A 22,925-nucleotide genomic window follows, 5' to 3' on the forward strand; every position below is an offset into this window, starting at 1 on the left:
ACCATAAAGGCCTGATTGGTGGAGTGCTGCAGAGATGGTTGTCCTTCTGGAAGGTTCTCCAATCTCCACAGAGTGACTCTGGAGCTCTGTCAGAGTGACCATCGGGTTTTTGGTCACCTCCCTGAACAAGGCCCTTCTCTCCCGATTGCTCAGTTTGGCTGGGCGCCCAGCTCTAGGAAGATTCTTGGTGATTCCAAACTTCTTCCATTTAAGAATGATGGAGGCCACTGTGTTCTTGGGAACCTTCAATGCTGCAGAACTTTTTTTGGTACCCTTTCCCAGATCTGTGCCTCAAACACAATCTTGTCTCGGAGCTCTATGGAAAATTCCTTCGACCTCAGTTTTTGCTCCGACATGCAATGTCAACTGTGGGACCTTAATATAGACAGGTGTGTGCCTTTCCAAATCATGTCCAATCAATTGAATTTACCCCAGGTGGACTCCAATAAAGTTGTCGAAACAGCTCAAGGATGATCAATGGAAACAGGATGCACCTGAGCTCAATTTGAAGTCTCATAGAAAAGGGTCTGAATATTTATGTAAATTAGCTATTTCTGTACATTTGCAAAAATGTCTAAAAACCTGTTTTCGCTTTGTCATTAAGGGGTATTGACTCTGTGAAATGGTGCTGCCACAATAAACAATATACAGAACCAGTATATATGGACAATATATATATAGATACAGAATTTACACAATCAACATACAGTATATACAATGCCTTCAGAAAGTATTCATACCCCTTGACTTATTCCACATTTTGTTGTGTTACAGCCTGAATTCAAAATGGATTAAATATATATGTTTTTTCTCACCCATGTACACACAATTCTCACCCATGTACATACAAGTGAAAATATGTTTTTCTAAATGTTGGCACAATATTTAATTTACAGAAGTATTCACACCACAGAGTCAATACATTAGAATCACCTTTGGCAGCGATTACAGCTGTGAGTCTTTCTAAGAGCTTTGCACACCTGGATTGTACAATATTCTTCAATCTCTGTCAAGTTGATTGTTAATCATTGCTAGACAGCCAAGTCTTGCAATAGATTTTCAAGACGATTTAAGTCAAAACTGTAACTAGGCCACTGATCTTGGTAATCAACACGTGTATATTTGGCCTTGTGTTTTAGGTTATTGTCCTGCTGAAAGGTGAATTTGGCTCCCAGTGCCGACTGAACCAGGTTTTCATCTAGGATTTTGCCTGTGCTTAGCTCTATTCCGTTTATTTTCATCCTAATAAACTCCCTAGTCCTTGCTGATGACACTCATACCCATAACATGGTGCAGCCGCCACCATGGTTGGAAATAGGAAGAGTGGCACTCAGTGATGTGTTGTGTTGGATTCACACCAAACATTATGCTTTGTATTCAGGTCATAAAGTACTTTTCTTTGCTACATTTTTTTGTTTTACTTTAGTGCCTTATTGAAAACAGGATGCATGGTTTTGAATATTTGTATTCTGTACAGGCTTCCTTCTTTTCACTCTGTCATTTAGGTTGGTATTGTGGAGTAACTACAATGTTGTTGATCCATCCTCAGTTTTCGCCTGTTACAGCCATTAAACTCTGTAACTGTTTTAAAGTCACCATTGGCCTCATGGTGAAATCCTTGAGCGGTTTCCTTCCAAAGTGTAATTCATAACTTCACCATGCTCAAAGAGATATTCAATGTCTACCAATAGGTGCCCTTCTTTGCAAGGCATAGGAAAACCTCCCTGGTCTTTGTGGTTGAAATTCACTGCTCGACTGAGGGACCTACAGATAATTGTATGTGTGGGGTACAGAGATGAGGTAGTCATTCAGAAATCATGTTAAACACTATTATTGTACAGAGATTGAGTCCATGCAACTTATTATGTGACTTGTTAAGCACATTTTTACTCATTAACCTATTTAGGCTTGCCATAGTAAAGGGGTTGAGTAGTTTTTGACTCAAGACCTTTCAGCTTTTAATTTTTTATTAATTTGTAAAGATTTCTAAAAACATATTTCATATCATATTCGGCGCAGGTGACTTTGTTTGTCACCTGCGCCGAATACAACATGTGTAGGTAGACCTTATAGTGAAATGCCTACATACAAGCCCTTAACCAACAGTGCAGTTCAAGGATGAGTTAAGAAAATATTTACCAAATAAACTAAAGTAAAAAATAATATAAAGTAACACAATAAAATAAAATAACGAGACTATATACAGGGTGTACTGGTACCGAGTCAATGTGAGGGGGTACAGGTTAGTTGAGGTAATTTGTAAGTGTAGGTAGGGGTGAAGTGACTGCACAGATAGTAAACAGCGAGTAGCAGCAGTGTACAAAACAAATAGAGAGGTGGGGGCGGGTGTCAATGTAAATAGTCTGGGTGGCCATTTGATTAATTGTTCAGCAGTATTATGGCTTGGGGGTAGAAGCTGTTAAGGAGCCTTTTAGTCCGAGATTTGGCGCTCTGGTACCGCTTGCTGTGTGGTAGCAGAGAAAACAGTCTATGACTTGGGTGACTGGAGTCTTTGACAATGTTTTGGGCCTTCCTCTGACACCGCCTAGTATAGAGGTCCTGGATGACAGGAAGCTTGGCCCCAGTGATGTACTGGGCTGTACGCACTACTCTCTGTAGCGCCTTACGGTCAGATGCCGAGCAGTTGCCATACCAGGCGGTGATGCAACCGGTCAGGATGCTCTCGATGGTGCAGCTGTATAACCTTTTCAGGATCTGGGGACGCATGCCAAATCTTTTCAGTCTCCTGAGGGGGAGACTGTCTTGGTGTGTTTGGACCATGATAGTTTGTTGGTGTTGTGGACACCAAGGATCTTGAAACTCTCAACCTGCTCCACTACAGCCCTGTCGGTGTTAATGGGGGCCTGTTCGGCCTTCCTTTTCCTGTAGTCCACGATCAGCTCCTTCATCTTGCTCACATTGAGGGAGAGGTTGTTGTCCTGGCAACACACTGCTAGGTCTCTGACCTCCTTCCTATAGGCTTTCTCATCATTGTCGGTGATCAGGCCTACCACTATTGTGTCGTCAGCAAACTTAATGATGGTGTTGGAGTCGTGCCTGGCCATGCAGTCATGAGGGAATAGGGAGTACAGGAGGGGACTAAGTACACACCCCTGAGGGGCACTAGTGTTAAAGATCAGCGTAGCAGACGTGTTGTTGCCTACCCTTACCACCTGGGGGCGGCCCGTCAGGATGTCCAGGATCCAGTTGCAGAGGGAGGTGTTTAGTCCCAGGGTCCTTAGCTTATTGATGAGCTTCGTGGGCAGTATGGGGTTGAATGCTGAGCTGAAGTCAATGAACAGCATTCTCACATAGGTGTTCCTTTTGTCCAGGTGGGAAAGGACTGTGTGGAGTGCAATCGAGATTGCATCATCTTTCACATTATGGGATATTGTGTGGAGGGCAGTGACACAAAATCTCAATTTCATCCATTTTTTATTAACACAACAAAATGTGGAAAAATGTCTTTGCTACTGCAGATACAGTGTCTTGTAAGCCAACGTGGGCTGGTCATCTTGAAGATGCAAGACACTATAATAATGAAATAAATCAAGTCACACAAACACACTTTAAATCAGAGATGCATTTGCTGTGAAAAGTAGCCACAGAGGGACAAGCATACTGTTATGGTTTTTGATCAAATGTTTTCCTAGCTTTTTCAATTCTTAATCTCTCTCTCCCTCTCTCTCTTTATCTCTCCCCTCTCTCCCTCCCCTCTCATCCCCAGCCCTATGAGGGTTTGAAGCTGCAGGACTTGAGGAGACTGAAGGACATGTTGATAGTGGAGACAGCTGACATGCTGCAGGCTCCTCTCTTCACCGCTGAGGCACTGCTCAGAGCACACGGTGTGTGTGTGTTTCATGTGTGTGTGTGTTTGTGTAAACTGTCTCTGTATCTAATTGGGACACGTAGCAGCTGTTGAAGGTGTGTGTGTGTGTGTGTGTGTGTGTGTACTGTCTCTGTGTATCTAATTGGGACACGTAGGAGCTGATGAAGGTGTGTGTGTGTGTATACTGTCTCTGTGTATCTAATTGGGACACGTAGGAGCTGATGAAGGTGTGTGTGTCGCTCTAACCTCTCTGTCTCTATGTATCTAATTGGGACACGTAGGAGCTGTTGAAGGTGTGTGTGTGTGTGTGTGTGTGTGTGTGTGTGTGTATACTGTCTCTGTGTATCTAATTGGGACACATAGGAGCTGTTGAAGGTGTGTGTGTATACTGTCTCTGTGTATCTATTTGGGACACGTAGGAGCTGATGAAGGTGTGTGTGTGTGTGTGTATACTGTCTCTGTGTATCTAATTGGGACACGTAGGAGCTGATGAAGGTGTGTGTGTGTGTGTCGCTCTAACCTCTCTGTCTCTGTGTATCTAATTGGGAGCTGTTGAAGGTGTGTGTGTGTGTGTGTATACTGTCTCTGTGTATCTAATTGGGACACATAGGAGCTGTTGAAGGTGTGTGTGTATACTGTCTCTGTGTATCTATTTGGGACACGTAGGAGCTGATGAAAGTGTGTGTGTCGCTCTAACCTCTCTGTCTCTGTCTATTTAATTGGGACACATAGGAGCTGATGAAGGTGTGTGTGTCACTCTAAACTCTCTGTCTCTGTGTATCTAATTGGGACACGTAGGAGCTGATGAAGGTGTGTGTGTCGCTCTAACCTCTCTGTCTCTATGTATCTAATTGGGACACGTAGGAGCTGATGAAGGTGTGTGTGTGTCGCTCTAACCTCTCTGTCTCTGTGTATCTAATTGGGACACGTAGGAGCTGATGAAGGTGTGTGTGTCACTCTAACCTCTCTGTCTCTGTGTATCTAATTGGGACACGTAGGAGCTGTTGAAGGTGTGTGTGTCACTCTAACCTCTCTGTCTCTGTGTATCTAATTGGGACACGTAGGAGCTGATGAAGGTGTGTGTGTCACTCTAACCTCTCTGTCTCTGTGTGTAACAGACTGGGACAGAGAGAAGCTTTTGGAAGCCTGGATGAGTGATTCTGAGGAGTGCTGCCAGCGGTCTGGGGTCTTGATGCCCACACCCCCGCCCAGCGGGTGCAATGCCTGGGACACCCTGCCTTCCCCGCGCACCCCTCGCTCCCCCCTCACCCTAACCCTCACGTCCCTCACTGACAGCTGCCTCACCCCAGGGGAGGAGGGAGGGACTACGGTGAGTCACATGACATTTTGGTCCAGGACAGGTTGCACAGTTTTGTTCTACCCCAGCACGAGCACACCTGATCCTACTAACCAACCAATCATCAAGCCCTGGCTACCTGTGTGTGTGTGTAACAGAGTTAAGAACGTACCGTAAGCCCACTCCACAGCTAGCTTGAAATGTTGAGAATGGAGCCATCCAATTAGTACCTTTTGGGTGTCTCCAACCATTAGAACATTGTTAAGGAGGGCGGTCACGTGTGTTAGCAAAGTAGAGGTCTCGAGTTCCAGCCAGGTATGAACCGAAACGAGCTTGAGAGTGGTACTTGCTAAGCAACGTGACATCCGTAACGCATATGTGCGTGTTTGTGTGTGATGTAGTGTATACCTCTGACTGTGTGGGGTGTCTCTTTCCCTCCAGTGTGGGATCTGCCTGTGTTCCATCTCAGTGTTTGAAGACCCAATAGACATGTCCTGTGGTCATGAGTTCTGCCGAGCCTGCTGGGAAGGGTACGTCACTTACACTGTTTGAATTGAATTAAACACAATGGATTCTCATGGGAAATTCAATTGTCACAGGCCTATACGACACATATTACAATATAACGTATAAACTGAATAGAAAAATATACACAATCTGGAAGGCAGGAATGCACAGTATAAATGGCAAGAGCCAGCCATATCAATTTAAATATTGACTGTAGATCCAATAATGATTGAATTGGATGTGATTTGTTTCAGGTTTCTGAATGTGAAGATCCAGGAGGGTGAGGCTCATAACATCTTCTGTCCTGCCTGTGACTGTTACCAGCTGGTGCCTGTTCAGGTTATAGAGAGTGTTGTCTCCAGAGAGATGGACAAACGATACCTGCAGTTCGACATCAAGGCACGCACACACACGTACACGTACACACACGCACGCACACACACACATGCACACTCACACACACAATGTCGCTCTCAAAGCATCTTATCTCTCCTCCCTGTCTGCGTGTGTGTGTGTGTGTGTGTGTGTGTGTGTGTGTGTGTGTGTGTGTGTGTGTGTGTGTGTGTGTGTGTGTGTGTGTGTGTGCTTGCCTGCCTGTATCTTCTCTAGGCGTTCGTGGAGAACAACCCATCTATTCGGTGGTGCCCGGCAGTGCGGTGTGAGAGAGCGGTCAGACTGACCAGGCCTGGTCCGGGGGTCAACCACCTGGGGTTCCCCCTGCTGCCCTCCCCTGCAGTCGACTGTGGCAAGGGTCACCTCTTCTGCTGGTACACACACATCAGACCGTCTCATGGGGAAAACTCTTAAACGTAGAGAATGATACAGTGCATTCAGAAAGTATTCAGACCCGTTCACTTTTTCCACATTTTGTAACGTTACAACCTTATTCTAAAATGGAATAAATTAATGTTTTTCCTCATCAATCTACACACAACACCCCATAATGACTAAGCAAAAACAGGTTTTTAGAAGTAAAAAACAGAAATATGACATTTACATAAGTATTCAGACCCTTTGCTGTGAGACTGGATATTGAGCTCAGGTGCATCCTGTTTCCATTGATCATCCTTGAGATGTTTCTACAACTTGATTGGAGTCCACCTGTAGTAAATTCAATTGATTGGACAAGATTTGGAAAGGCACACACTTGTCTATATTAAGGTCAAGGAGGTGACCAAGAACCCGATGGTTACTCTGACATAGTTCCAGAGTTCCTCTGTGGAAATGGGAGAACCTTCCAGAAGGACAATCATCACTCCACGAATCAAGCCTTTATGATAGAGTGGCCAGACGGAAGCCACTTCTCAATAAAAGGCACATGACAGCCCACTTGAACTTTACCAAAAGGCACCTAAAGGACCCTCAGACCATGAGAATCAACATTCTCTGGTCTAATGAAACCAAGATTAAACTCTTTGTCCTGAATGCCAAGCGTCACGTCTGGAGGAAGCCTGGCACCATCCCTACGGTGAAGCATGGTGGTGGCAGCATCATGTTGTGGGGTTGTTTTTCAGGGGCAGGGACTGGGAGACTAGTCAGGATCGAGGGAAAGATGAATGGAGCAAAGTACAGAGAGATCGTTGATGAAAACCTACTCCAGAGCGCTTAGGACCTCAGACTGGGGCGAAGGTTCACCTTCCAACAGGACAACAACCCTAAGCACATAGCCAAGACAACGTAGGAGTGGCTTTGGGACAAGTCTCTGAATGTCCTTGCGTGGCCCAGCCAGAGCCCGGACTTGAACCCGATCGAACATCTCTGGAGAAACCTGAAAATAGCTGTGCAGTGACAGTCCCCATCCAACCTGACAGATCTTGAGAGGATCTGCAGAGAAGAATGGAGAAACTCCATAAGTACAGGTGTGCCAAGAAGACTCGAGGCTCACTGCCAAAGGTGCTTTAACAAAGTTCTGAGTAAAGGGTCTGAATACTTATGTAAATGTGATGTTTCTGGGTTTAAAAAATAATAATTTGCAAACATTTCTAGACATTTCTGTTTTTGCTTTGTCATTATGGGGTATTGTGCAGATTGATGAGGATAAAAAAATGTAATCAATTTTAGAATAAGACTGTAACATAAGACTGTAACATAACAAAATGTGGAAAAAGTGAAGGGGTCTGAATACTTTCCGAATGCACTGTATATGTATATTCGTCCCCCTCTCTTACTCTCTTCCTCCATCTGTCTCCCTCCTCTCTCTCCCCTCTGTCTTCCATCTGTCTCTCTCTCCCTATATTCCTCTCTCTCTTCCTCCATCTGTCTCCCTCCTCTCTCTCCCCTCTGTCTTCCATCTGTCTCTCTCTCCCTCTATTCCTCTCTCTCTTCCTCCATCTGTCTCTCTCTCTCTCCCCCTCTCTCTCTTCCTCTAACTGTCTCTCCTCTTTCTCTCTCCCCCTCTTCTTCTCTCTCTCTCCCTCCGTCTCTCTCCTCTGTCTCTCTCTCTCCCCTCTCTCTCCTCTCCTCTCTCTCTCTCTCTCTTTCTCTCTTTCTCTCTCTCTCTCTCTCCTCTCCTCTATCTGTCTCTCTCTCCAGGGAGTGTCTAGGTGAGGCCCATGAGCCATGCGACTGTCAGACATGGAGGATGTGGCTGCAGAAAGTCTCAGAGATGAAGCCAGAAGAGTGTGAGCACAGACACACACACACAAAACACACACACACACACACACACAGATATACAGTATGTTATAATAAACGCATGATTGTATATGCTGATCTTGGTATGTGTGTGTGTGCATGTTGGTGATGTTTGTGTACATGTGCGAATGTGCTTGTATGTGTGTGTTTGTATCCAGTGGCAGGTGTATCGGAGTCGTATGAGGATGCAGCTAACTGTCTGTGGTTGTTAACCAACTCTAAACCCTGTGCCAACTGCAAGTCTCCCATACAGAAGAATGAGGGCTGCAACCACATGCAGTGTGCCAAGGTACATACACACACCTCACACACACACACACACACACACCAGCTTTGCTACATTTTAATGGCGTTGAGGAAGATATTGAAGCAGTCCCAACATAGAGCCTTGTGGGACACCATATTAAAGCAATAAGACAGGGTTATTACCATGGATGTACAATACCTGTTTCTCTGTCTGCAGTGTAAATATGACTTCTGCTGGATCTGTCTGGAAGAGTGGAAGAAACACAGCTCTTCAACTGGAGGATACTACCGCTGTACACGCTATGAGGTCATCACACAGCTAGAGGAGCAGTCCAAAGAGATGACTGGAGAGGTACACACACATACATACTTGTTTTTCTATCCTCGTTGTGACCTAAAATATATTTCCATTAAAAATCCTATTTTCCCTAACGCCTAACCCTAATTCTAACCCTAAACCTAACCCTAAGCTTAAAATGGGGATATTTGCGGATTTCAGGTCAACACAAGGATAGAAGAACAACATTCCACACACACTAGCACTGCACACACTCCGACATTTTACGTTAAGTATTTGACAGGAGTGTGTGTTTTTCAGGCGGAAAAGAAGCACAAGAGTTTTCAGGAGTTGGACCGCTTCATGCACTACTACAGCCGCTATAAGAACCATGAACACAGCTATAAGGTAACACACACACAGCATGAAATTGTATTTATGATATCTACCAATGTTGTTTTCTAAAATGTGATGTCTCTCCCTATCCCTCTCGCTCTCTCTCTTTCTCTACCCCCCTGTATCTTCTCTGTTTCTCTCTCTAGTTAGAACAGAGACTATTGAAAACAGCCAAAGAGAAGATGGAACAGCTGAGTAGAGCCTTCATTGGATGTGAGTCTCTGACCTATCTGACTCTACTTTCTACCTCAGAGGCTGTCTCTGCCTCTCCTCTTGTATAACGATGGAGGGAGAGGATGGTGTGTCCTGCGTATGGTGTGTGTGAGTGTGTGTGTATTTGTGTGTTTCTAACAGCAGTGTGTGTGTATTTGTGTGTTTCTAACAGCAGTGTGTGTGTATTTGTGTGTTTCTAACAGCAGTGTGTGTGTATTTGTGTGTTTCTGTTTCTAACAGCAGTGTGTGTGCGTGTGTGTCTAACAGCAGTGTGTGTGTTTCTGTTTCTAGCAGCAGTGTTTGTGTGCGTGTGTGTCTAACAGCAGTGTGTGTGTATTTGTGTGTTTCTAACAGCAGTGTGTGTGTTTCTGTTTCTAGCAGCAGTGTTTGTGTGCGTGTGTGTCTAACAGCAGTGTGTGTGTATTTGTGTGTTTCTAGCAGCAGTGTGTGTGTTTCTGTGTCTAACAGCAGTGTGTGTGCGTGTGTGTCTAACAGCAGTGTGTGTGTATTTGTGTGTTTCTAACAGCAGTGTGTGTGTTTCTGTTTCTAGCAGCAGTGTTTGTGTGCGTGTGTGTCTAACAGCAGTGTGTGTGTATTTGTGTGTTTCTAACAGCAGTGTGTGTGTGTATTTGTGTGTTTCTAACAGCAGTGTGTGTGTATTTGTGTGTTTCTAACAGCAGTGTGTGTGTATTTGTGTGTTTCTAACAGCAGTGTGTGTGTTTCTGTTTCTAGCAGCGGTGTTTGTGTGTGTCTAACAGCAGTGTGTGTGTATTTGTGTGTTTCTAACAGCAGTGTGTGTGTATTTGTGTGTTTCTAACAGCAGTGTGTGTGTATTTGTGTGTTTCTAACAGCAGTGTGTGTGTATTTGTGTGTTTCTAACAGCAGTGTGTGTGTTTCTGTTTCTAGCAGCAGTGTTTGTGTGTGTCTAACAGCAGTGTGTGTGTATTTGTGTGTTTCTAACAGCAGTGTGTGTGTGTATTTGTGTGTTTCTAACAGCAGTGTGTGTGTATTTGTGTGTTTCTAACAGCAGTGTGTGTGTATTTGTGTGTTTCTAACAGCAGTGTGTGTGTTTCTGTTTCTAGCAGCGGTGTTTGTGTGTTTCTAACAGCAGTGTGTGTGTATTTGTGTGTTTCTAACAGCAGTGTGTGTGTTTCTGTTTCTAACAGCAGTGTGTGTGTTTGTGTGTTTCTAACAGCAGTGTGTGTGTATTTGTGTGTTTCTAACAGCAGTGTGTGTGTTTCTGTTTCTAGCAGCAGTGTTTGTGTGTGTCTAACAGCAGTGTGTGTGTATTTGTGTGTTTCTAACAGCAGTGTGTGTGTATTTGTGTGTTTCTAACAGCAGTGTGTGTGTATTTGTGTGTTTCTAACAGCAGTGTGTGTGTTTCTGTTTCTAACAGCAGTGTGTGTCTCTCCTCTAGGTGAGGGCTCCCCCCCAGACACCAGATTTATAGAGGACGGTGTGTGTGAGTTGTTGAAGACACGTCGTGTGTTGAAGTGTTCCTACCCCTACGGATTCTTCCTCCAGCCTCACAGCACACAGAAGGAGATATTTGAACTCATGCAGGTGTGTGTGTGTGTGTGTGTGTGTGTGTGTGTGTGTGTGTGTGTGTGTGTGTGTGTGTGCGTGCGTGCGTGCGTGCGTGCGAGAGAGATTAATTCCTCACCCTCCACTCTCTCCCTATTTCTCTACCCTTCTACTCATCCCTCTGTTCCCCAGACTGATCTGGAGATGGCGGTGGAGGACTTGGCTCAGAAGGTGAACCGTCCCTACCTGCGTACGCCGTGTCATAAGATAGTCAGCGCTGCCTGTCTGGTACAGCAGAAGAGAGAGGAGTTCCTGGCCTCGGTGGCTAGAGGGGTGGCCCCTAACGACTCACCTGAAGTACCTAGGAGGAGGTGAGGGAGGGAGGGAGACCGACAGAGCAAGAGAGAGAGAGAGAGAAAGATATATTTTTCCCAACAGGCAGTAGACAGAACAGGGTTGGCCTTTCTTTACAAAGCTCTATATTGAATGTGTTTCAGTTTCCCTGCTGGATCATGGGACTGGGAGTACCTGGGATTCACCTCTCCTGAGGTAACTACACATAACACCATGGTCAAGCTTTTATACTGTTTCTCTATGAGAATTTGAGCAACAGGTCCATATTTGTAGCCACATCCTCCATCTTAGCACAAACATCCATGTTACCACACGGCAGGTAGCCTAGTGGTTATAGTGTTGGACTAGTAACCAGAAGGTTGCAAGATCGAATCCCTAGCTGTCATTCTGCCCCTGAACAAGGCAGTTAACCCACTGTTCCTAAGCCGTCATTGAAAGTAAGAATTTGTTCTTAACTGACTTGCCTAGTTAAATAAAAAAATAATATACTACCTGTATAATGTACTACCTGTATAATATACTACCTGTATAATATACTACCTGTATAATGTACTACCTGTATAATATACTACCTGTATAATGTACTACCTGTATAATGTACTACCTGTATAATATACTACCTGTATAATGTACTACCTGTATAATGTACTACCTGTATAATATACTACCTGTATAATGTACTACCTGTATAATGTACTACCTGTATAATATACTACCTGTATAATATACTACCTGTATAATGTACTACCTGTATAATGTACTACCTGTATAATGTACTACCTGTATAATGTACTACCTGTATAATATACTACCTGTATAATGTACTACCTGTATAATATACTACCTGTATAATGTACTACCTGTATAATATACTACCTGTATAATATACTACCTGTATAATGTACTACCTGTATAATGTACTACCTGTATAATGTACTACCTGTATAATGTACTACCTGTATAATGTACTACCTGTATAATATACTACCTGTATAATGTACTACCTGTATAATGTACTACCTGTATAATGTACTACCTGTATAATGTACTACCTGTATAATATACTACCTGTATAATATACTACCTGTATAATGTACTACCTGTATAATGTACTACCTGTATAATGTACTACCTGTATAATGTACTACCTGTATAATATACTACCTGTATAATGTACTACCTGTATAATGTACTACCTGTATAATGTACTACCTGTATAATATACTACCTGTATAATGTACTACCTGTATAATGTACTACCTGTATAATATACTACCTGTATAATATACTACCTGTATAATGTACTACCTGTATAATGTACTACCTGTATAATGTACTACCTGTATAATGTACTACCTGTATAATGTACTACCTGTATAATGTACTACCTGTATAATGTACTACCTGTATAATGTACTACCTGTATAATATACTACCTGTATAATGTACTACCTGTATAATGTACTACCTGTATAATGTACTACCTGTATAATGTACTACCTGTATAATGTACTACCTGTATAATATACTACCTGTATAATATACTACCTGTATAATGTACTACCTGTATAATGTACTACCTGTATAATGTACTACCTGTATAATGTACTACCTGTATAATGTACTACCTGTATAATGTACTACCTGTATAATGTACTACCTGTATAATATACTACCTGTATAATGTACTACCTGTATAATGTACTACCTGTATAATGTACTACCTGTATAATGTACTACCTGTATAATATACTACCTGTATAATGTACTACCTGTATAATGTACTACCTGTATAATATACTACCTGTATAATGTACTACCTGTATAATGTACTACCTGTATAATGTACTACCTGTATAATGTACTACCTGTAGGAGTATGCTGATTTCCAGTACCGGCGGAGACACCGGCCGCGTCGTAGAGGAGACATGCCGAGTTTACACAGTCTGAGGAGCAACAGCAGTACTCCTGAGCCCAACCAGAACCCTGAGAATACAGGTACACACACACACACACACACACACACACAGTCATTTATCAGTAGGGCCTGTGTTTCTTTGACGTTTTCTTGTGTTGTTATTGTTACGTGTGACAGAGGTCCTCCAGGAGAGAGTTGAGGGGCGGAGACAGCCTCTGAGGTCACTGGATGAAGATGACCCCAACATTCTACTGGCCATCCAACTGTCACTACAGGACTCACGGAGGGAGAGAGAAATGGAGAGAGGGATGGGAGGAGGACTGGAAAGAGGCTCTGGTGTGATTGAGGGCCCAGGGCTTGGGTCTGGACAGGGTCTGGATATAGGGCCAGTAATGGGTCCAGGGGTGGGGAGCCTCAGTGAGACTCAGGACCCCTCCAGTGTGGGTGGTTCTCTGGGGGCCAGTGGCTCCTCTAACCTCCCTAGACCAGACCCTAACCAGTCGCTAAATGCTGAGCTGTTAGAGCTAGGAGAAAGTCTGATGAGACTGGGACAAATAACTACTCCATATACCCTAGACAACACTAATATCCCTACGCCATATAGCTTAGATCACACCTACGACCACTACAACCCTTCCCCCAGGTACAGTCAGAGTCAGGACCTTAGCTACACATCTTATACAACTGACCACAGCTATGCTGTTCTGGAACCTGACCTCAGCACACCTTATACACACGGCTACGGTCACACCTGTGATCATAACCAGGACCATACCACTATCAACATTCCCTTCACTCCAGAACACGACCATAATTGTGGTCAAAACCAAAACCGTGGCCATCCCACTATCAATGCCTTCTACAGTTCTGTTCACTGCCAACCCAGCCTCTACACTAAAACATCTCCTTCTCACACAGACCTTACAGCATCTTCTAGCCCTAAACACACAAGCCTTTACCCCTCAGACCCAGAGCCATATGCTATGTTCAGCCTTCCCCATAACCCTGAACCAGACCAAACCATATCTTGCACCCAGGACACACATCCTGACCAGAACCACCACCATTGCTGCCACTCCAGCCACTACACCCCTAACCCAGACCATTACACCCCTAACACAGACCCTTACACCCCTAACCCAGACCCTTACACCCCTAACCCAGACCATTACACCCCTAATCCAGACTCTTACACCCCTAACCCAGACCATTACACCCCTAACCCAGACCCTTACACCCCTAACCCAGACCCTTACAACCCTAACCCAGACCATTACAACCCTAACCCAGATCCTTACAACCCTAACCTGGACCCTTACACCCCTAACCCAGACTACACCTCGAATCCTGACCCATGCCGCACTTCCTCAGACCCCCACGGCCTCCTGCTCCCCTCCCCAGACCCAGAACTCGTCTCCCCAGTGGTCCCTCCAGGTGGTCCCTTCACCCCCAGTGACCCGGGCTGCCTGGAGCGCCTGGACCCCTCAGCTGAAGCCCTGCTCCTGGACAACATCATGGCCTGGATCCAACACACACACCCCCAGGACAGCCCCCAGAACATCGACCTCATCCCCTCAGCTAGCTCCGAGACTGGCTCACCCCTGGAGAAATACTCACCTCCGGACACAGAGACAGACTCACCCACTGTTTCACTCCAAGATGGTGGGGACCCAAAGAGTGATTCCCCTCCTGACGCCCAGGCCAGTTTCAGTGGGGAGGCCCTAGCCGAGCTACGGCAGGGAGAGGCGGGTAGGGGACAGGCTGGCTCCCCCGGCCCTGGAGACAGCCTGGAGGTTAAAAGACCCAGCACTCTGGATCTGGAGTGTTGTGAGGGTGAGGAGTATGTGGAGTGTGTAGTCACAGGGTTTGTGTCGGACCTGTCGCAGGACGCATTGGACACACACATACACTCACACACACACTGTGGAGATGACAACCTCACTCCTACCAAGACAGACTCAAGCCCCACCGCCTGGGTAGTGGAGGACCAATCACGCCCGGAGTGGGAAGAGCAAGTTCACCTGGTGTGACAACAGACAGACAGATGACAGAGAGCAGGAGGAAGAGAGGAGGAGAGTGGGAGCGAGGTAATGATAAGCAGCAGTGACAGAGATGAGGGAGAGAAAAGAGAGGAAGAGAGAGTGATTAATAGCATTATCAGAGAAAGAGCTTAGGAAAGATTTGGGGATGAAAAGCACTTAGAGGAAAGAACAGGAGAAAAGTCTGACATTTAACATGGGGTGTCCACTTGATTTAGCTTGCTGGGCACCGAAAGCTAATTAGTATATTTGACCAAGTTCTGGTCAGGTCATGTGACCCAGGTCTGGTCAGGTCATGTGACCTAGGTCTGGTCAGGTCATGTGACCCAGGTCTGGTCAGGTCATGTGACCCAGATCTGATCAGGTCATGCAGTGACCAGAGTTGATCAGAGCAGATGAGATGTGTTTAAATACAATCAAATATGAGTGACTTTAGTGATTTTATTGTCCATATCCATTCCACTACTGATGGACTGACTGTATGTGGTCTCCTCAGCCTAAGACCAGGGCGAGTTGTTTTACTGTTTATTCAACCTTTATTTATCCAGATCAAAACTCCATGACAGAGAGAGAGCGAGGGAGAGAGAGCGGGACCGTGACATGGCTACTCTTTAGAAACAGTCCACGGCTGAGTTGATCAGTGTGCCTCATTTTTATTGAGAATCCCCTTTTTTTCATATGGAACCTCAAGCAACGTGCAAAGAATAGTATGACTATTATTACTACTATAGGGTTGTTTTGTTTTTGACATGGTTTCCTTTCCTCTTGAGATAAGATGTGTTTTTGGAAGCAGCTGTGGTCTGTGGTCATATGTATCAAGTGTCTCAGAGTAGTGGTGCTGATCTAGGACCAGGTCCTCCCTTTCTATATAATCTTATTCATTATGATCTAAAAGGCTCAATTGATCCTAGATCAGCACTTCTACTCTCCCAGGTCTTTGACTAGGTACAGGACAGGAAGCTGTTATTTTTCTTGTGTTGGTGTTATAGAGATGGTTAGCACTGGTAGGATGATTATAATATAGTCAACTTTATAGAGATGAATCTGCAGTCTACAAGAGTTTATAATATAATTTCTAAAATCATATTTATCTTATTTAATTGTAATAAGCTGCTTAAATAAAGTAGTCATTGGATATAGAATAACATTTAGAAACGCAACCATGGTTTAACTTAACTGTTGCGTGTAGTGTGCAACCATCTGGAGTAGTGCACTAGTTTATAGTAGGGTGCGATGTGACGTGCGCTGATCATACAAAACATGAAATGGAACACTGAAGTCTGGATTTGGAGTGTATTTTTTTGTACAACACCACTGTTTTAAGTTAAGATAATTGTTTATTTAGTCCAATTTGATTCACACTAAGGTTTTTATTAGATTTCTTTTTGTTTTCTTTGTTTTGTATTTTCTTGGTACTTAATTGAAAGTTTCAAGGCCAGTGGCTGTGTCATAGTTTGTAACCCAGGCATCTGATTTTTATATTACTGTACCCTGGCAACCATAAACCTTGTTGTTATTTGCACTTTCATAGGTGATACTTGATCCATTCCCAGTCCATATGACAGACAGTGACGTTCGATGTGGCCAAGGACTGAAAGTATTAGTAAAACGTTTACTCTCAATAAAAAAAAGATTTAAAAAAACACATTTCTTTCAATTTACTTTTCTTTCAATGATATTGACTACATATTTTGTCACTATAGAATTCTTGCGTCATGATACAGTAAAAAGGCTTTCAACAAGGGAGTTGGATAACCTCATTAAACAACATTATCGATAAAGGAAGGTGCACCAACACAATTTCTCATTAACAATGGAATGCTAGTACTTCTGTCAAAGGGTTTCAACATACATCGACTGAATCTTTCCTGTCACGCATTTCTGTGATTTTCTATCAAACACTAGATGTTCCAAAGATTTGTATAACTTGTTTTATCTATGGTTGTTTGAGGAATTAATCGAGGAATCCGGGAGAAAGAGATTGCGCTTGTTTGAAATGGAAAAGTGTTGCGGTACCTTTTTTATAAAGAAGAACATCAAGATGAACAGCTGCTTTTTAAGTGGGATGCACTGTTGAGCGCTACATCCCGAGGGGTTCGTTCTGATTGTACGGAGATTGTGGCAGCCGGTTAAATGGCGTCTCTCGAGAAGGCAAGAGCAAGATGTATGTCAGGAGAAGTGTAGTATTATCATAAGGAGAGGTATAATTGGAACACGGAGGAAGAATGGAGGGAAAAAGAGGGGCAGAGGAGGACTAAGAGAGGGTGGAAGAGGGTGAGTTTGAGTTGGTTAAAAATGGCGGGAAAAGGGGAGATGTTTGATAAAGAAGAATGGTAGAAAGTGTAAGCTGTAAGTTGAAGACAGGAGGAGAAATTGATGTGAATGATGGCGACGTATCGGAGGTGTTAGGTGAAAGGTGAAGTTCTCGAAGCCAGGAGCTTGCACCGAGGGTCCGGATAAAGATGATGCTGTGATAGTAGGAGTGGAAAAAGTGAACACCTGGAGAATAAACCCTCCTCCTCACAGCTGCCCATGTCCCTTAATGTTGATGATGTGGTTGTTACTGACAAGAATCACATGGCTGGGCTCTTTAATCACCACTTCATTAAGTCAGGATTCCTATTTGACTCAGCCATGCCTCCTTGCCCCGATGCTCCTCCCTCTTTTTACTCTGCCCCGCTACAAAGTTTTTTCCTGCAGGCAGTCACTGAGTCCAAGGTGCTAAAGGAGCTCCTTAAACTTGACCCCATATAACCTTCTGGGTCAGAAGGTTATTTCTTCTTTAAGGTTGCAGCCCCTATCATCACCAAGCCTATCTCTGACCTTTTTAACATGTCTCTCCTCTCTGGGGAGGTTCCCAATACTTGGAAGGCATCCATTGAGCATACTTTATTTAAAGGGGGAGATCAAGCTGATCCTAACTGTTATAGGCCAATTTCTATTTTGCCTTGTTTATCAAAAGTGTTGGAAAAACGTGTCAATAATTAACTGACTGGCTTTCTTGATGCCTATAGTATTCTCTCTGGTATGCAATCTGGTTTCCACTCAGGTTATGGATGTGTCACTGCAACCTTAAAGGTCCTCAATGATGTCACCATTGCCCTTGATTCTAAGCAATGTTGTGCTGCTATTTCTATTGACTTGGCCAAAGATCTTTATATGGTAGATCATTCCATTCTTATGATTTATTCTTTGTGAGTTTAGTGTTAGATGGTAGGGTATTTAACAACAACAAAATTCAAGCAACGTCTAGTCTAGTACGTGGCGGTAATGCAACATTTATTGGATGCCAACCGCTGTTAAACCGCATTAAAGAAGAAGCTCTTTTCTTTATGCATTTCCTGGTTCTGGAGCGTTTTTATGACGCCGATGTTCCTGCGACGAAACGTATTTTATACACAGCTGCCTGTGCGTTCAGTTCTACGCTGTAATTTTTTTGTCTTTGGTGGAGATTTTGTCTCTGCAAATCATCACCAACATGAAACTCGTACGGTAAGAATATTCAACAAAATTATCTTTAGTCTTATACTTAGATGAAAGGTGAAAAGTACGGGTTTTGTGTCGCTGGATGGATTTAGATTTGGAGTGCGAGCTGTTCGCTAAATTCTGAGGCGGGAAGCAGCTAACTGAATTGAATGAATGAATGAGCGACGTGCAGAAGTGACTAGATAGCCAACTTTCTATAACGTTAACGAATGGACCTCTAGCCGCGGAATACGCCATAAACATCGATTATTTACGTATCTGCCGCTGAGAACTAACTAGTTACTTTGTATGCACAACTGTTGTTTGCTAGCCACCGATATGCTAACTTGCTTTTAGTTAATTAACCACTGCAGTGTGTAGGCAGGGCCCTGACCGATTACCCACAACAACCAATGGTTCAAAAACAATGTTCTTGTTTAAGTTCAGTTTCCATGACAAGTCATCCGGTTGGTGTTTGTCATTTTCGTTTGTGTTGGACATTGTGGACATTGTAGTCATTGCAAACTAGGTAGTTCTTACTAGTTACCGCCCCATTGTCTATTGAAGTTGTCGATATCGTTTATAGGACCTTGATGACTAGCAAGCTAGTATGTATTCACAGACTTGATAAACTGCATTAGTTATAACATTGCCTCTAATACCCATGACTTTTCTCCTCCTGTAGCTTTTTGATGAAACTCAGCCACGAGACTGTGACCATTGAGCTGAAGAATGGCACCCAGGTCCATGGAACAATCACAGGTATAGACCCGGCCCCCTCTGTCTGTCTGAGTAGGATTATTGAGATGCCTCTGAATATAAACAAAGACAGTCAAGTATAGGGTGTTGTATCAGGTACAGTCTAAACCTGCGATCTTCAACCTTTTCTAGCATGTTAAGAGCTACTAATTTTTTTCCCTTGCCATTAAATTGGCACATTCTTCTCCAGGTCCTTTTTTAAATGTGTTTTTGAATTTAACTAGGCAAGTTGGTTAAGAACAAATTCTTATGTACAATGATTGCCTACCCCGGCCAAACCCTCCCCTAACCCGAACGATGCTGGGCCAATTGTGAGCCGCCCTATGGGACCGATCATGGCCAGTTGTGATACAGCCTGGGTTTGTGGTGATGCCTCTTGCAATGCGATGCTTTGCCTTAGACTGCTGCGTGACTCAGGATCCCCAGTGTGAAAGAGGAAGTAGTGTACTGTTTTCTGCCAATATACCTGGTAAAATAATGGTTAATAAACAACTAAGGGGGCCCTATAAAATCTGATTCCCCCAAAAATGATGTTTTCTGTTTTATTTTTCCTGGTTTTCACTCATAATTACAATTGTTTGAAGAGAAACAATTCAATTGGATGTTCTGAGTTATGCCAATACTTAAATCACATGAGAAGACCTTTATTAATTTTGGTCTGGAAGAAAACTAAGATGTTTTAATTGTGTAATTCCCCTTTAATTGTGCATCTGGCCCATTTTTATTTTATTGCACATCTAGCAAGTGAGGAATGTGCCATCTAGTGATGTTTCTGCTGCTGCTCATTTCATGGCAAAGTTTGCAAATAATAAATACAAATGATATACTTACTCATGATGTACTTCTGCCAGGTAAGCCTACTTTGCAGTTAACATTTAATTGAGAAGGTTTTGGGGAGACTATTTCTGTCAACCCACAAGACTGGTATCATACCACACAGATGGGCAATATTGCTGGAAATTAATTGGCAGATATTGTTAGGTTTGGCTTTTTAAGCCAATAGTGGCTAACCAGGGGTGGGATAATGTCAATGTTGCATTGATTATTAACAATGGTCATTAACTGTGTGTCCCAGGTGTGGATGTGAGTATGAACACTCATCTAAAGGCGGTAAAGATGACTCTGAAGAACCGTGAGCCCACCCAGCTGGAGAGCCTCAGTATCCGTGGGAACAACATCAGATACTTCATCCTGCCAGACAGCCTGCCGCTGGACACTCTGCTGGTTGACATAGAACCCAAGGTCAAGAGCAAGAAGAGAGAGGCTGGTGAGTACACAGGGATGGGGGGTGAAATGGTGGGGAGGGAGCTGGACATAAAACCCAAGGTCAAGTCCAAGAATAGAGTGGCTGGTGAGTACACTAGGAAAATAGGAGGGGGTGGTGCTTGTCGGCATATCAGTAGAATATCAGAGGTTCTTCTCCAATGCTCTCCTCTTCCCTTTGATGTTTTGAGGAGGCAATGGGAAAGGACGCCAGCAATACTTTTGACATTCAACCTAAGTCTGCCTAGATCAGTGTTCACTCCTGATCCTGGAGAGCTACAGGGTGTGTAGGCTTTCGAGCCAGCCCAGAAACGACACAGTAGAGTTAGCTTGCCAACGCCTTTTTGATTAATTCAGTGAGGTGTTCTATTGCTTAGCTGGAACTTAAACACACTACAGCTGTTCAGGACCATGAGCAAAGACCAGCAGTCTGAACTATTTGTTTTGTAAAGTTGTAACTAGGTTGAGAGTAATTGTGTACTAGAATGTGGGGTGACGTAATGTGGCCGACCTTCCTTCTGGAGTGCTACTGGGTATTTAGGTGTTTTGAGCCTGCCACAGCAGCCATATTGAAAGTTGGAGGTTGAACTGTTTCGTAGCCACACTGGTTAGAGGTTTCATAAATCCACAGTGGTTCTGTCTGAGTTAGGGTTGGGTGAGTTGCATAGCATTTATAATGCCTAGCTTCTGATGACTGAGGTCTCACCTTTGAACATTTGCTTCATCAGACCCAAATTAAAACTAGCAAATCAGCCGAATTAATATTAGGCAAACGCTGTTCCGTAAGAAACGGCTCCCAACAATGAGCTTGACAAACAAGTCCTGAGGACAAGGATGGGAGAGTCCATGTATTTGTGGTGCATAACTCATCTCTAATCATCTCCTCTTCCTTAATCTCCCTCCATTTCTCTCTCCAGTGGCTGGGCGTGGAAGGGGCAGAGGAAGAGGGCGTGGCAGGGGGAGAGGCCGAGGCAGGGGAGGGCCCAGGAGATGATCGCCATGACTACGCGGCTGTCAGTCATATCCTATTGTTTGTACAACAACGTTTTTGTTTTGTCATTTTTCTGAGGAAACTTTTGTGAATCCCGAGCCCGACTTGTTTCTTATTTTGTATATTAAAGATGTTCCACATGAACAGAAGTGTTTTGAGTACTTTATTATCATACTTGTTTTGGCTGTTGTGTAGTTGGTCCAGTTAGCAGTGATGGTCGTTTGCAAACTAACGGCTATTTTTTGAACGGATGTCTTTGTTGAACATATGAAAGAGCCATTCATTTGACTCCCTGATTTGCGTACTGTTACTACTGCTTTTTGATCTCCAGATAATGATTATCTGTAGATAAGTACTAACATTCTCTGAAGATGGTAATTCCTCACTGCAGGAACAGTCGACGGTGAGGAGAGAGCCTAATTCTGGTCCGCATTCATTTTTGCAGTGGGGATGTTTTATATATATATATATTTTAATAAGCCATCTAAGGTTCGTGTTTGAACGCCTATTACGATCTGGCAGACAACTTGAGGCTTTACATGAGGCACTACTGAATGAAGAGCTGGTTCAGAGCCAAATGAACAGTTATTTTTTTCTGACATGAGCCACATGATCCAGCTCACTGAACTCTGAATGCTCATCGCTAGCTAACTGAACAAATCAAATTGTATTTGTCACATGTGCCAAATACAACGGGTGTAGACCTTACAGTGAAATGCTTACCTACAAGACCTTAACCAACAATGCTGTTTTTAGAAAATACCTTTCAAAATAAAAAGAAAGAAATGACAAAGCGCAGCATTAAAATAACAATGGCGTGGCTATATATGGAGTACCGGTGTTGAGGTAACATGTACATGTAGGTAGAGTTATTAAAGTGACTATGCATAGATAACATTGTAGGGGGTAATGCAAATAGTCGGTAGTCAATTGATTAGATGTTCGGGAGTCATGGCTTGGGGGTAGAATCTGTTTAAAAGCCTCTTGGACCTAGACTTGGTGCTCCGGTACTACTTGCCATGCGGTAGCAGAGAGAACAGTATGACTAGGATGGCTGGAGTCTGACAATTTTTAGGGCCTTCCTCTGACACTGCCTGGTATAGAGTTCCTGGATGGCAGGAGGCTTGGTCCCAGTGATGTACTGGGCCGTACGCACTACACTCTATAGTACCTTGTGGTCAGAGGCTGAGCAGTTGTCATACCAGGTAGTGAT

The 22,925-nt window shown here is 43.7% G+C and overlaps 2 protein-coding genes across 2 annotated transcripts in view; both read left to right on the forward strand.

The window, feature by feature from the left end:
• Positions 1 to 16,831, forward strand: part of LOC110496511 (ankyrin repeat and IBR domain-containing protein 1) — a 28,291-nt gene extending 11,460 nt beyond the window's left edge. The window contains exons 7-21 of the mRNA XM_036953238.2: positions 3,728 to 3,845; positions 4,948 to 5,159; positions 5,568 to 5,656; positions 5,888 to 6,032; positions 6,243 to 6,400; positions 8,166 to 8,254; positions 8,426 to 8,556; positions 8,731 to 8,865; positions 9,112 to 9,198; positions 9,333 to 9,399; positions 10,817 to 10,962; positions 11,116 to 11,294; positions 11,421 to 11,472; positions 13,152 to 13,275; positions 13,373 to 16,831. Of these exons, the coding sequence (XP_036809133.2) occupies positions 3,728 to 3,845; positions 4,948 to 5,159; positions 5,568 to 5,656; positions 5,888 to 6,032; positions 6,243 to 6,400; positions 8,166 to 8,254; positions 8,426 to 8,556; positions 8,731 to 8,865; positions 9,112 to 9,198; positions 9,333 to 9,399; positions 10,817 to 10,962; positions 11,116 to 11,294; positions 11,421 to 11,472; positions 13,152 to 13,275; positions 13,373 to 15,225 (3,585 nt within the window). The 3' untranslated portion in view covers positions 15,226 to 16,831. The remainder of the gene's footprint in view (positions 1 to 3,727; positions 3,846 to 4,947; positions 5,160 to 5,567; positions 5,657 to 5,887; positions 6,033 to 6,242; positions 6,401 to 8,165; positions 8,255 to 8,425; positions 8,557 to 8,730; positions 8,866 to 9,111; positions 9,199 to 9,332; positions 9,400 to 10,816; positions 10,963 to 11,115; positions 11,295 to 11,420; positions 11,473 to 13,151; positions 13,276 to 13,372) is intronic.
• A 1,499-nt stretch (positions 16,832 to 18,330) lies between these two features.
• snrpd1 (small nuclear ribonucleoprotein D1 polypeptide) lies at positions 18,331 to 21,861 on the forward strand. The gene is made up of 4 exons (XM_021572457.3): positions 18,331 to 18,726; positions 19,385 to 19,461; positions 20,534 to 20,725; positions 21,639 to 21,861. Exons 1-4 carry the CDS (start codon positions 18,713 to 18,715, stop codon positions 21,713 to 21,715), a joined length of 360 nt encoding a protein of 119 aa, XP_021428132.1. The 5' UTR covers positions 18,331 to 18,712; the 3' UTR covers positions 21,716 to 21,861.
• Positions 21,862 to 22,925: the final 1,064 nt, after the last annotated feature.

This window comes from Oncorhynchus mykiss, chromosome 18, assembly GCF_057628025.1.
Source record: "Oncorhynchus mykiss isolate SJ-2025 chromosome 18, ASM5762802v1, whole genome shotgun sequence".
In the NCBI taxonomy this organism is placed as follows: Eukaryota; Metazoa; Chordata; class Actinopteri; order Salmoniformes; family Salmonidae; genus Oncorhynchus; species Oncorhynchus mykiss.